Source organism: Triturus cristatus, chromosome 11, assembly GCF_964204655.1.
Source record: "Triturus cristatus chromosome 11, aTriCri1.1, whole genome shotgun sequence".
Taxonomy (NCBI): Eukaryota; Metazoa; Chordata; class Amphibia; order Caudata; family Salamandridae; genus Triturus; species Triturus cristatus.
In genome coordinates, this window is record NC_140594.1 from 52,553,005 (window position 1) to 52,566,278 (window position 13,274).

A 13,274-nucleotide genomic window follows, 5' to 3' on the forward strand; every position below is an offset into this window, starting at 1 on the left:
CCTTTTCCACCTCTTCAAACTCTGGAACCTGCTCCTACCACCAGCCCATCAACATATTGGCGTAGCTGGAGGTGAAGCAGGTGCCCATGGCCTTTCCCTGTATCTGCCTATGCAAAACTCTGTTAAAGAGAAAAATTGTATTATTCAAACAGTAATCCATCATCTTCACAATCGCCTGTGTGTGGGCATTTTAACAAATCGGACTGACTCTTAAAAAGTGTTCACAGGCTGAGATCCCATCCTTGTGTAGTATACTGGTATAATGTGACCTTGCATAAAGCGGCCTCTATAGAATATCTTTCTCCCAGTTAATGCCTTCAATCCTCTGTGAAAAGTCTGTAGTATCCTCAATGTGAGAGGGAAGGATACTAACCAATCCTATCTGGGGACTTATGGACCTTGGGAATAGGTATATGTGTTTATCTCGATATTGAGATATCTACATATCGAAAGATCTATATATGGAGACATTGAGATTAAATTTTTGATAATCCAGTCTGAAAAACCCAAAGCATAGCTTTTGACATTCTAATTCAGCCTATATTAGACCACTTTCATTTAATTTCTTTGAGGAGGAAGCCTTTAAAAGAAGAACAAAATCCCCATTAATATGAGCTGCAAGAAAACGTTCCTAATTTTTTAAAAAAAGTAAAAACGTGGCTCCGATTTATCTGACTTACCTCCCATATTCACATTTATTTCGTTTTGTCGTGTAATCAAGCATATTTCTATTCTACAGATTGACTGCATTGTAGCTTGAGCAGAGGACTAGTTAGTTAAAATAAGTGCAGAGTTTTGATGAAATCTGATTTGCCAAAGAAGACTGATACAGGCAGGCTCCAGGTAGCTCAGATTCTTTGTACCAGGTCCTTACATGGTGATGGCTGAAATAGGGTGCAGTTGCTAGAGTTGGTTGATGCTAGTAGGAGAAGGTCGGAGGAAAAGCTAAGGAAGTGTTGTGGTGATTATGATACATCAGTCAAACTGGGGAAATATTATTTCCTAAAGGAATTGAAGATCACTTGATGAAATCATTTGGCATATGTCAGAAGAAAATCAATGTCAGCAAGGAAGATTTTCTGTATCTAGGCATGCAGCCTTGGTCTATGCAAAGTTGAATTATCTGAAATTGCAAATGACTTTAACTGTTCCCTGTAAGCCAAAATCCTCTGGTCTTGTGCATTTCTTAACTTCTGGCATATCAACAGCTTGCGCTTAGCCCTTTATCAGCACTGGTCCCTGTTTGAGAGCATCTGTAACTCATACTACACATCTGCCAGCCTCAAACTTTGGTCTGTACAAGGACAGAAACGGCTCCAGGAGTTTCTTGCTGATATGGGGTGAGTAATTTGGTTTTCTCTCTGTGGTGGTGAGATTTAGTTTACAGGAATATAGTTTGATATTAACTTGACTTTAAAGTTAGCAATGCAGAGGCAGCGTGACGAGTAACGAGAAGTGCTCTTTAACAATGCCTGCACTGCAAGAGCAAGTCAATCAGTTGGGGAAGGTAATAATTTAATCTAGACATCCTGTTCTTTGTCTGCAGCTTACCCTTGAAGCAAGTGAAACAAAAGTTCAACTCCATGGACATTTCTCTGAAGGAAAATTTACGGGAAATGATAGAAGAATCAGCCAACAAGTTTGGGTAATGATCTCCCTTCCCATTTTACCAGCCTGCTAACCTGTGGTTTTTGGCAGTTAGTGCCACCATTGCTCAAAATGTTTTAATTGCAAATCTTGACCTAACCAAAGGCATAACTGTGTTAAAAAGAAGCACTGCGCCTGCTTAAGGCTTCAACTGCGATCATAATATGCAAGAGATGTAGCTTGAGCCATTCGTTTCGGACCTGAATAGGCAAATCGCTAGGTGCAGAAATTAGAACAAGTTCTTAAAGAATACACTTTTATTTCAGAATTAATTTGGAAGAATAGATAATGTAAAAGTGTTTAAAATCCATTGTCTAAGGACTCTACGGCCATCTTTGTGTAAGTCAATGTTACCCTAGGTTTTAGTCGCAAAGAGATTTTCTACTGGGGGCAGGTGGATGATTGGCACAATTTACCTGAATAGAACACCCAGAGGTTGGAAGATTGGGTGAATATGTATCGGAGTTTGGAGCCAGTAGGCATGAACAGTTAAAACGATCTGCCCTTCTGCAAGTGCAGCGGAGAGATTAGGAAATAAGGGTCAGGAGCTGAGTTCGGGGTCCAGCCCAAATTTTCCTTCTGCCATGTTGGATAACATTTCTTCTGGGCAACAGTTCTGGCACCAGAGTCCTAGCACTCAGAAGCTGCATAACAATTGGTGTTTGCATCATCTGACTACATTATTTGTTTGTTACACAAAAGCATTTAAGTATGGAAATTAGTTTCACCTTTCTCATGGGCAATCTTCTGTCTTTCTTTCTCAGGATGAAAGATGTCCGAGTACAAACCTTCAGTGTCCAGTTTGGTTTCAAGAACAAGTTCTTGGCTAGTGATGTAGCTTTTGCTGCTGCTTCCCTCATGGAGAATATTGAGAAGGATGAAAATGGCACTGATAACTTCATCAAGGCTTTGGACAGTTTGTCCAGGTGTGGTATTCCCCTAAACACCCATACATACTGTTTATGCCTGAGACATTGTGCCTCCTGACAGTCTGAATATTGTATGTTGAAATTCAGTGAGTAAAATGTATTTGTTGGTTCATAAATAATTCTTCCTTGGTGGAGATGCTATAGCTGTCATGACGCATTCTTTTTATATTGCTAGGTATCACATGCTTGCATCTCCACAAAGCAGTCTAGTGTCTAATGTAGGTCCAGGAGATATGGATCCAAACTGTATTTTCAGAATACACAATGATTATAAAATTTCTATTTAGATTTAATGCATGTAAATGTCTTTTCTGATGGATACTTCTAAACACAGAAACCTCGCCATCAGAAAATTCGAAAGGCAGAATCCAGAAACTCATAGCAGTGCTCCAGCATGCCTCTAGATGGTGCTGTGCCACTATGTGTAGCCTTCGTTCTGCTCCAGTAATAAGTCGGGGGTGGCAGATCCAAAGCTGTGCTCACATTTTCTGTCTCAACTACTCCCAAAATAAAATCCAGTGTGCTAGGGAATGATGCCTCCTCCTAAAACTCTAGGCTTCAAACCGGAACTGATTTGTGTCATGGACCTGCGCAAAGTGTGCCTTTGGTACTGGGACTCAGGCCACCACACCAAGTCATGGGATGAGTGTACCCGAAGGCAATCCAGTACCATGAAACAAAGCTATAAAATCGCTGAAAACAGTAAGAAGTCACGGGCTGCCCTCGCTCCTAGTCGAGGGTACAGGCCTGCTGCAGAGAGTGCTTGCTCAAAAAGTCTACTTCGCTGTTGAAGTCCAAGTAGAAATATGAGCAAATGAAGCGAGACCCCTCCCCATCTGGCCACTCTGTATCAAAAGAGTAGATGTGAAGGGGCAAAGATGCCAATCTTTCACGCTTCCGATCTCTGATTGAGGAGCCGATTCCGCAGTTGATCCCGATGTTCCCCGAGTTTCCCGGTCTATTGGCGAGAGGATGTGGTCCCTCGGCTGCGCTGCCGCCTCTGGTGCAGGAGACCAGGGTTCGAGCCGCGAGGTCGTGTCCAGATCCTGTGATTCTGGGCAAATCACTTAATCTCCCCGTGCCTGAATGTGTAATGTAAATACGGTGCTATGTAAAGCGCTCCAATACCTTTGGGTCGAGTTCGCGCTATATAAATATGCAACAACAACAAAAAACAAGCATTTACAATGCAATGGACTCGGCATTGTTAAAGTTGGAGCTATTGGCATTGCTCATGACATTTTTTTTGTTTGTTTTTGTTTTTAAAACATTTAAAGAAACGGCATTGTTATTTACAATGTCAATAGCTTAATCTCTCTCAAATGCGAGACCTATTGCATTTGCACCCACACACAGAGCCACACACACAAAGCCACCCACACACACAGCCACCCACACACAGCCACCCACACATCGAGCCACCTACATAAAAAGCTGCCCACACAGCCACACACACAGAGGCACACACATACACACACACACACACACACATAGAGCCTACCACACACACACAGATCTTAGAGTGGCTGTTGGGAAAATCAGGGACTAAAGACGTGAAAGACTAAATACCGCTCACCTGGGCCGGTATCCCGCAACACTCGCTCCAGCTGCAGGAAGGTAAATTCGGGCAGCTCCAGCAGCGTCCCGTACCGCTCCAGGAATGAGCAGACCACCGCGAAATCCGGCAAGGAACCCGGGCAGGTGTCTTCTTCCACGGGCGCCTGCGTCTCCGCCGCTGCCTCCGCGTCCGCCATCTTGGACCTGCTGGGGAAGGAGGGGGGCGACCAGGCTCGAGCCTCCGGAGGAGCCCGCCGCGATCCCACAATGCACCGAAAGAGGCAGCAGAAGCAGCACAGGTTGCGGTGACGCTCCTCCCCGACTGCCCTCTCGCTCTCCCTCCCCCTTCCCCCGGGAGTGTTGTAGTCTGGCCTCGTGTGACACGAAAGGAAAACAAGAGCATAGAGATCTAGTGGTTTGAGAGCGGAGATCGAGTGGAAATAGACAACGGACGCCAAGCTGAAGATTTCGTTCGTTGGTCTACAAGGTAGCCATCTTGGGAATAAAGCTGAATTCTTCAATTTCATGGTACACTCGGTAGACCTCCTCCAGGCTATTTCCGAATCATAGATGTTAACGCTGCTATCCCTACATATACACAATTATTTCATACAACTGAAATCCTAAAATTCAGCTAAATCATTTAAAAGAAAAAACACTGTATCAAATAATAAGCTACATATTTCCAGGTCGCACGTCAAATACACCATGACATTACACATCAAAAAAGGTATCCATGGATTTGTTTTATGGATTCAGTGGTGGGCGTTTTTTGTATTTTATTTTTATTACAGTTTTCTGAAGACCTTGACCGGGAAAGTAACCAGAATTTGTTCTTAGGCGGCTAAAGGTGCAATCATAACCAAAGAAATCCGACCATCCCACTGAATTAAAGCACCCCTCTATTTGTCTGGGGTGGTGGCACATTTGCTGGGCCCAGGGATGCTGCCCCACTAAAGTATTTTGCCGAAAGACATCCTATTAATACCAGTAAGACGGAGCTGTCATCGCCCTGCAGAAGTCACCTACAAGGCGATCCAAAGTCATCGCCTTTGGCCCACTGTATTACATCAGTGTCCCGCTTTCTGGAAGAGGCTAAAATTAGTGAACGCGGGGGTGGAGAAGGGGAGATTACAATCGGCGGGAGGGGGTGCGTGTAATGAGGGGAGGACGGGACAATAGGCAAATCCCAAAAGGCAGGCTCTAGGGTCAAGCGTCGAGAGTCTGGCAGCTCCGATAGGAACGGGAGCTGCGGCGATGTTAGCTCAGGGACCAACGGTGGCGACGGGGCTGCGTTAGCGGGAGGCGGAGGGCTGGGGCACGGAAGACAAACTGGCAGAGGCATCCCTGCCGCCCCCCCCCAATAGCTCACTCTTAGCGGCAGGCTCCCCCGCCCTCTCGTCCCTCCCTCTTAACTTTTGGTGATGTTAGAAGGATTGGGAGACTTCCCACGTGCCAAAATATTATGCGACGTGTTCGTTTATGGAGCGTGGGGAGAGCTGGGACTCCGCGTGACGGACCACACCGGCATCGCCGAAAAGAGGTGTTAAACAAGCACACCACCGCCTTTCTCCGAGGCGAAGCAGAAATGCCTCGGAGAAAGGCAGCGGCGGTTCCGGATTCGGGGGCGTGTTTTTCTTTTCTCTCCTCTTGCCATTGGCTGGAGGAGATAATTAGAAAAGTAGCAAAAAACACGCCCCCGAATCCGAAAAGGACGGGGCCTGTTCGGAGTGACGGACCTCTTCTCCAATGGCTGGCCAGCATTCAAGAGGCCAGCCAATGGAGAAGAGGGGCGGGTTCAAGCCCCTCTTCTCCAAGTCATTATATCTCGCGAGCGAGACTGCGCAAGCGCAGCCTTCGCTAGCCGAGACCTAAAAAGGGTACGCAGTTGACCGAGGCTTTAGTGCAGGCCATGCTGCTTATCTTTGGTACTGTTCTGGCTCCTTTGGTGTCACAGATGTGCGTATTTGTCTCTTTCACAGTAGGGAAGTGCAGCACACACGCATATACAAGCAGTGCGTAATTTGTGAAAGTGCCAGTGCCTAGATATTTGATCAGAAGCCCACGGCCAGCACTATTGAAGGTTGAGTGGGCCCAGTGCTTGAAATGGAAAAATAGAAGTGCAGGTACCTGCTTGCTTCTGAGAAGAGCAGGTACTCTCCACTTAAAAGTATTGCATTTCTCTTGTGAAGTGCCGGTACTCTCCCTCTCGAAATAAAGTGCTGGTACTCCGTACTGGACAGTACTGGTCCATTTAAAGCACTGGGTGTGCCAAATACCAAGACTGCATAGTCTTTATTCCACTTCATTCCTCTAATCCACCAACCAACACTCCTTGCCACTTTATCGCACTCTTTCAGGTCCCTGCTTTTTTCTTTGTCATGAATTTTCAGTCTTTTTCACCCCTATGTGTTGTTTTTTTCTCTCTTGCTCCGAGTCGGTCTGAAGAGTTAAAATAAGTGCCAGTCCCCAAAAGTTAATGCTGGTGGACGCCTCCTTCCACCTGACGTTAAGCACTTACACCCCTGGAGCCTTCTCATGTCGCCATCACATACAGAAGAAGTACAGCAAGGGAAGAATTCTTTGGATGGGGTCAAGAGCAAGTTACAGCAGTCCCTCTGCACCCCCTGCGTGGGCGACACATAATAGGGGTTCTCATCCAGGGGATACTCATCAATAGTCATAATCTATGAATAATCCCCGCCCATGTGTGGGATCCCGGAGCATATAGAAAGTACATATATATACATATATATATGCATATGTGAAAACATACATGCAGCCTAAAATGTTTCCAACATGGCAAAAATGCTGAAATTACTTAGGTTTGCATTGTAGTACCCCTACCTTCCTAACCCATAAGGAAAAAAGGAAGCACTAACCAATTGTCATAGAATAATGCTTTATTGCCATAAAGCAAACTTGTAATTGCAGGCATTTGCCTGTAGGCTGCAGCAGAGTACTAGGAAACAAAGAAAACTGACACCTTGCCTTTAAGGCATTAGAGTAGTGCTACAGTGCCTTTAAGACCTGCAGGAGAACCCTTGCTCCCATGAGGCACCACAGGTGGCAGTTAGGCCAGTTCTTTTTTCAGGCTCCTTCTATGAGGATCCTGGAGCTTGAGCTCTTCAGTTTTTTGACTGAAAGTGATTTAATTGATATTTTGCTCAGAAAACTTGACATTTTCTGACTCCTAAAGGCTTATTCTACTGGTTTTTTGGTATTACCATATATTTTTTTTCCAGTCCGAATGCCTGCCTTATCCAGGAAATGCCCTTCCTGTGGCAAGAAGATGGCACTGGCAGATCCACACTGTGTATTGTGTCTTCCATCCTCACACAATCCTGACCAGTGTTACCACTGCCAGACATTTTCCAGGCGGACTCTGCGTGACAGAGAACGCATAAAACTTCATGCCCAGCTGGAGAAGGACAGAAGCCATCATGGAGGTGACCATGGAGTCTTCAAACCACCTTTTTCAAGCAAACACCGAAAACGGTGACATACCACCTCCTGAGTCCAGAAAGAAGAAGTTAACAGGAGATTCGAAGTTGCCGCCGAAGAGACTCAGACACTCTTCAGCGTCTAGGGACAAATCACTATCTCTACGTCGAGATTCTCCGCCGCATGCAAGTAAGTCGGCGTTGAGGCACAGCGCTTCGGGCTCGAAGGCTGTGGGTCCTGAGAGACCTCAAAAGTCTCCGTCGACGTCGAGGCTTCCGTCGACGTCGAGACACTCTCTGCCACCCTCGAGGGGGTCGGCGTCGAGAGTCACGACGGCGAACATCTCGCCGCAAGCGGTCTTGTCGACGGCGAGAGCTTCGTCGAAGTCCCATCACTCGACGTCAAGAAGGTCGACGCCAACTCGGCGCCATGGAAGATCGATGCTGAGATCACCAGACCGACGGCGAAGGTCGACGTCGAGGTCACCAGACCGACGGCGAAGGTCGACGTCGAGGTCTCCACATCGCCATAGGCTTTCGACGTCGAGAGTGGGATGGCGTTCCCATAGCAGATCCCCTCGATCAACGCCGATGGTGATGCAGACTTCATCGACGTCGAGGGAAAAAAGTGCAGCGGCCGCAGAGGAGACGTCATCTGAGAACCAGTCATCACCCCCAGGACTGCATATTGTGCAAATTTCACAGGAGAAATCTCCCAAAGCTGGAGAGAAGTACGGTATGTCACCTCGCTGGCTGGAAGGTGTCGGGACAGGTGACTGCAGAAGTCCGGGCTCTGACTACTCTAGCACTTACTCACCTTCTAGGATCTCTCCTCAGAGAAGCAAGTCTCCCCTCAGAAGACCAGGATCACCGTCAACGCACTGATCACGGTCCAGGGGTCGTCAGTCCCCCCCCAGAAGACCAAGATCACCTTCCAGGCACCGATCAAGGTCCAGCGATCGTATCCGCTCTCATCACGACTGTCCCCATAAGAGAAGATGCACGAGATCACCCACATGGTCTTCCTCCACGAGGTCCTCGGTCCGGGACTATTCTCCGACCTTCTCCTCGACTCTTCCATCACGGGTGTCTCCTATAGATGACATCGCTACCTTCTCAGATGTCCTGGGTTGTGGTGCGAAGAAACTAAAAATCACTTTGCATACCCCTGTAGTTCCCACATCTATCATCTTCGACACCTTTACACCATCGCACAGCTCCTAGATCGCTGCTTTCTTCAGTGCCAGGATTCTCGGAACCAGCTATGGCCACATTCCTCACCCCTGCTACGGTGGGCTCCGTACCATCCAGGATTGCCAAAAAGTGTAAGCCCTCAGCCAAAGATTCCTTATTTCTCAGAGCTGATCCACCAGCGGACTCCGTCATTGTGGCGGCAGCCATGAGGTCTCATTCGGCGTCTGTGTCATCTTCTGTCCCACCCAGAGAAGGACAGTAAGCAGATGGACTCCTCTGGCAGGAAAATGTGCAATACGTCGGCTTCTTCCATGAAGATTGCAAGTGCCTCAGCCCTTCTCGGGCGATATGACAGGTCTCTTTAGGACTCTGTCAAGGTTCACCGAAAAGCTCCCCAAAGAAGACCGGCTTACTTCAGCAAAATTCTGCTAGAAGGTGGGCTAGTAGCCAATCAAGTTATAAGTGCGGCAGCGGACGCTTCAGATCTCGCCGCTCATGGTTACTCATGGTCTGTTCACGGCGCTCAGCCTGGTTGCGCCTCACAGGCCTCAAGCCTGATGCACAGAAAAATATTCTGAATCTTCCATTTAACGGCTCCTCCTTGTTCGGGGCTCACGCCGACGAGGAGATGAACAAGATGAAGGCAGAGCTGGATACTGTCAATGCTGTAGGTCTGGAGAAGCGCAAAGAATACCGGAAGCACTTTTGTCAGGGCGACAAACGTTCCTTCCAGCAGAGGGGTCAAACCCCTCAATGGTCCTCCCAAAACCAGCAGAGGTCCCAATTCCAGCAGAGGGGTTGTGGCAGAGGAAGAGGGAACTACAAGCAACAACAGTCTACCACTAAGTAGCCTCTCAAACAGTGAGGCATTGCTTCCTCCGCACCCGTTCGCCACTCCGGTAGGAGGGAGTATCGTTTTTCACCTGGAAGAGTGGGAAACTATAACAAGAGACAAATGGGTGCTGAATATTGTGCAGCATGGTTACTTGCTAAGGTTCAAGTCTCCGCCTCCGCAAGTGCCCCCGCAGTTGAAGCGCCTTCCTCAACTTCAAAGTCGGCTTTTACAGGACGAAGTATCTATCCTCCTCTCCAAGAGGGCCATAGAGGAGGTCCCACCTCTCCAAAGAAACCAGGGGGTATACTCTCGCTACTTCCTAGTCCAAAAGCGAGGAGTAGCCAGAGTACAGACCTATCCGCGACCTGCGCCTGCTGAACAGGTTTATCAGAAAGGGAAAATTCAGAATGCTAGCCCTGCATCAAATCTTTCCGCACCTTCACCAGGGAGACTGGATGTGTGCCATCGACCTGCATGACGCCTACTTTCACATTCCTGTCTCAGTGAAACATCGCAAATTTCTGAGGTTTCAGGTCTCTCGTCACCACTACCAGTATCGAGTGCTTCCGTTCGGCCTCCAATCCGCCCCACGGACATTCTCCAAGTGCATGGCGGTGGTGGCTGCCTTCCTCCGCAGGCGGAAGATCTTCGTCTATCCATACCTAGACGACTGGCTCCTGAAAAGCTCCACACCTGTGCTACTCCAGAGCCCTCTCTTACTGCCTCAACCTGCTGCATTCCTTGGGGTTGGAAGTCAACTACAAGAAGTCTGTCCTCAACCCCACTCAACGGATACCCTATCTGGGCGCCTCCCTGGACTCCGCAGAGGCAAGCGTGTGTCCTTCAGGGGAGAGGTTGTCATCAATGCTTCTCAAGTACCACACTCTTCTCAACACTGCACTTCGCACAGCAAGGGAAGTGTCTTCACTACTGGGATCGATGGCCTTGTGTATCTACATTGTGCCTAATGCACGCCTTCACATGCGGCCTCTACAACAGGCACTCGAAGATCAATCGTCTCAGAGGTCAGGTCGCTGGGAAGATCGTGTCTCTCTCCACCAAGCTGCCAGGGACTCCATCAATCAATCAATTTGTAAAGCGCGCTACTCACCCGCTAGGGTCTCAAGGCGCTGGGGGGGGGGGGGAGGAAGGGGGTCGTTACTGCTCGAACAGCCAGGTCTTGAGTTGTTTCCTGAAGGAGAGATGGTCCTGGGTCAGCCGTAGGTGGGTGGGGAGGGAGTTCCATGTCTTGGCCGCCAGGTAGGTGAAGGATCTTCCTCCGGCGGTGGCTCTGTGAATTCGTGGGACGGAGGCGGAGGCGAGGCTGGCGGAGCGGAGCGGAGCTGGCGGGTGGGTGTGTAGAATGTGAGGCGGCTGTTGAGGTATTTCGGGCCCAAGTCGTGGAGGGCCTTGTGTGCGTGGGTGAGGAGTCTGAACGTGATCCTCTTGCTGACGGGGAGCCAGTGCAGGTCTTTCAGATGGGCGCAGATGTGGCTGCGACGAGGGATGTCCAGGATGAGTCGTGCGGAGGCGTTTTGTATGCGCTGGAGCCTTTTCTGAAGTTTGGCTGTGGTTCCAGCGTAGAGTGTGTTCCCGTAGTCTAGCCGGCTGGTGACGAGGGCCTGGGTGACCGTCTTCCTCGTTTCGGTGGGGATCCACCGGAAGATCTTTCGGAGCATGTGCAGGGTGTTGAAGCAGGATGACGAGACGGCGTTGACTTGCTTGGTCATCGTGAGGGATGAGTCCAGGATGAAGCCCAGGTTGCGTGCGTGGTCCGTTGGCTTGGGTGCGGTGCCTAGGGCGGGGGGCCACCAGGAGTCATCCCAGGCAGAAGGGGATGGTCCCAGGATAAGGACTTCCGTCTTGTCTGAGTTCAGTTTCAGATGGCTGCGCTGCATCCATTCCGCGACGTCTTTCATTCCTTCCTGGAGGTTGGCTCTGGTGGTGGCGGGGTCGTTGGTGAGGGAGAGGATCAGCTGGGTGTCGTCGGCGTAGGAGATGATGTTAAGGTTGTGTTGGCGTGCGATGGCTGCGAGTGGGCTCATGTAGACGTTGAAGAGGGTGGGGCTGAGCGAGGATCCTTGCGGAACGAGATGACTTCGGTGGCCGTGGATCGGAACGGGGGGAGGCGGACTCTCTGGGTTCTTCCGGCGAGGAACGAGATGATCCACTCCAGGGCCGCTCCTCGGATTCAGATGTTGCTGAGTGTAGGAGAGTAGGGTCTGCTTTCTATGTTCACCCCCACTTTTTGCTTTTGCTTTACTGGTTTTCGACTTGGATGTGGCTATGGGCCTGCTAATCAGACCCACAGCCCTGCTGTTCTCTCTCTAAATTAATACTATGTACTTTAGGTGCATAACCCATTTGGATAGGATCACCTTATTGGCCCCTGTACAGTGTACCCTAGGTACCCAGGGCATAGGTGTACCCTAGGCCTACCAGGGGCTGCAGCATGTATTATGCCACCCCTGGCCTGGCCTTCCATTTTGACACAACTGGCTGATCACTCAGCTGGGGCTAGGTCGTGTAATCACCCCTTGCTTAGGTGTAGTATTCCTATACCTAACTTACATATAGACACATGTGTACCTATCAGTCACTCCTATGGCAGGCCTTGACAATCCTGGAGGCAGAGTGCTTGGTAACATGTGAGATGGTGCTCTAGCATGAGCTGAGCCTGTCTGCAGCTTTCGGAACCTTGTCCTTATAGCTGTTCTATGATATAGCCTACCATATACTCTTAAAGTGCCTTATAATCTTAGACGGTTATGGTAACTATGGTTTGGCTTTATCAAAACATGTCGTGTAAGGTGTCTAACACTAGGGAATAATACCCCCATGCCATTTCTGGACATGAGAATATTATTCCCCCCTTCTAGAGGGAAAGACATGTTAAAATCATACTTCAACTGTTAGCCTCTGACCAAAGCCTCAGCATCACAAAATGGATGCTGCTGCCACGACACAAGTCTGACCTCCTGCAGCTGGGAGTGATCCCAGCCAGGGAGGCCTGGACAATAGGTTTCCTGCTTGGGGAGGTGCTAGCACCTCCCCAGACAGCCTTTAGTGTATTGGGGCAGGGTGGGCTGAAAGGAATGAGACATGCCTGGGGCACACAAGGTGTTCCTTGCATAGTCCAGTTCAAACCGGCGCTGGGGCACTCCAGCCCCAGCTCTGGCGCGAAACTGGACAAAGGGAAGTGGGTGTAACCACCCCCTCCCAGGTCCCACCCATAAGGCGTGACCTAGCAGGTATCCCAGCCCCCCAGATTAGTATAAGAGTGGGAGTTGGGCCTCAAGACTTTAGATTATCCTGAACCTGCAAAACTGAACAGAAACTCTGGACCTTCGACATTCGACGAAAGAAGAAGACTGAAGAATCTCCCTTGTAGCCAAGGAGTGGCTACCCTGTGCAAACAGGCACCATCAAGAGACTACCCTTTGCTTTGCGACCGTTCTACGAGGAACCGACTGCAGAGCCCGACCAGAGCCTTGACTTCCAGACTTCTCCGACCCTCATCCACATCTGCAGCAGAGCTGAGATCCGTGGAGGCGACGAGCGACGTGGGACCGGCTACCTGGGAAAAGTGGCTAGTAACTTACAGCGCAGCTTCTGAGGTACCCTCGAAGTTGTGCACCGGGGATTGAGAAGCCCCAACCCCAAGCACCA

At 49.3% G+C, this 13,274-nt stretch overlaps 1 protein-coding gene across 2 annotated transcripts in view; it reads left to right on the forward strand.

Moving 5' to 3' along the window:
* The window catches only part of CDC45 (cell division cycle 45), a 433,910-nt gene that overhangs the window by 266,680 nt on the left and 153,956 nt on the right, over nucleotides 1-13,274 (forward strand). For both annotated transcript variants that reach the window (XM_085633419.1, XM_085633420.1), the window contains 3 exons: nucleotides 1,209-1,340; nucleotides 1,547-1,645; nucleotides 2,412-2,573. In XM_085633419.1, the coding sequence (XP_085489545.1) occupies nucleotides 1,209-1,340; nucleotides 1,547-1,645; nucleotides 2,412-2,573 (393 nt within the window). The remainder of the gene's footprint in view (nucleotides 1-1,208; nucleotides 1,341-1,546; nucleotides 1,646-2,411; nucleotides 2,574-13,274) is intronic.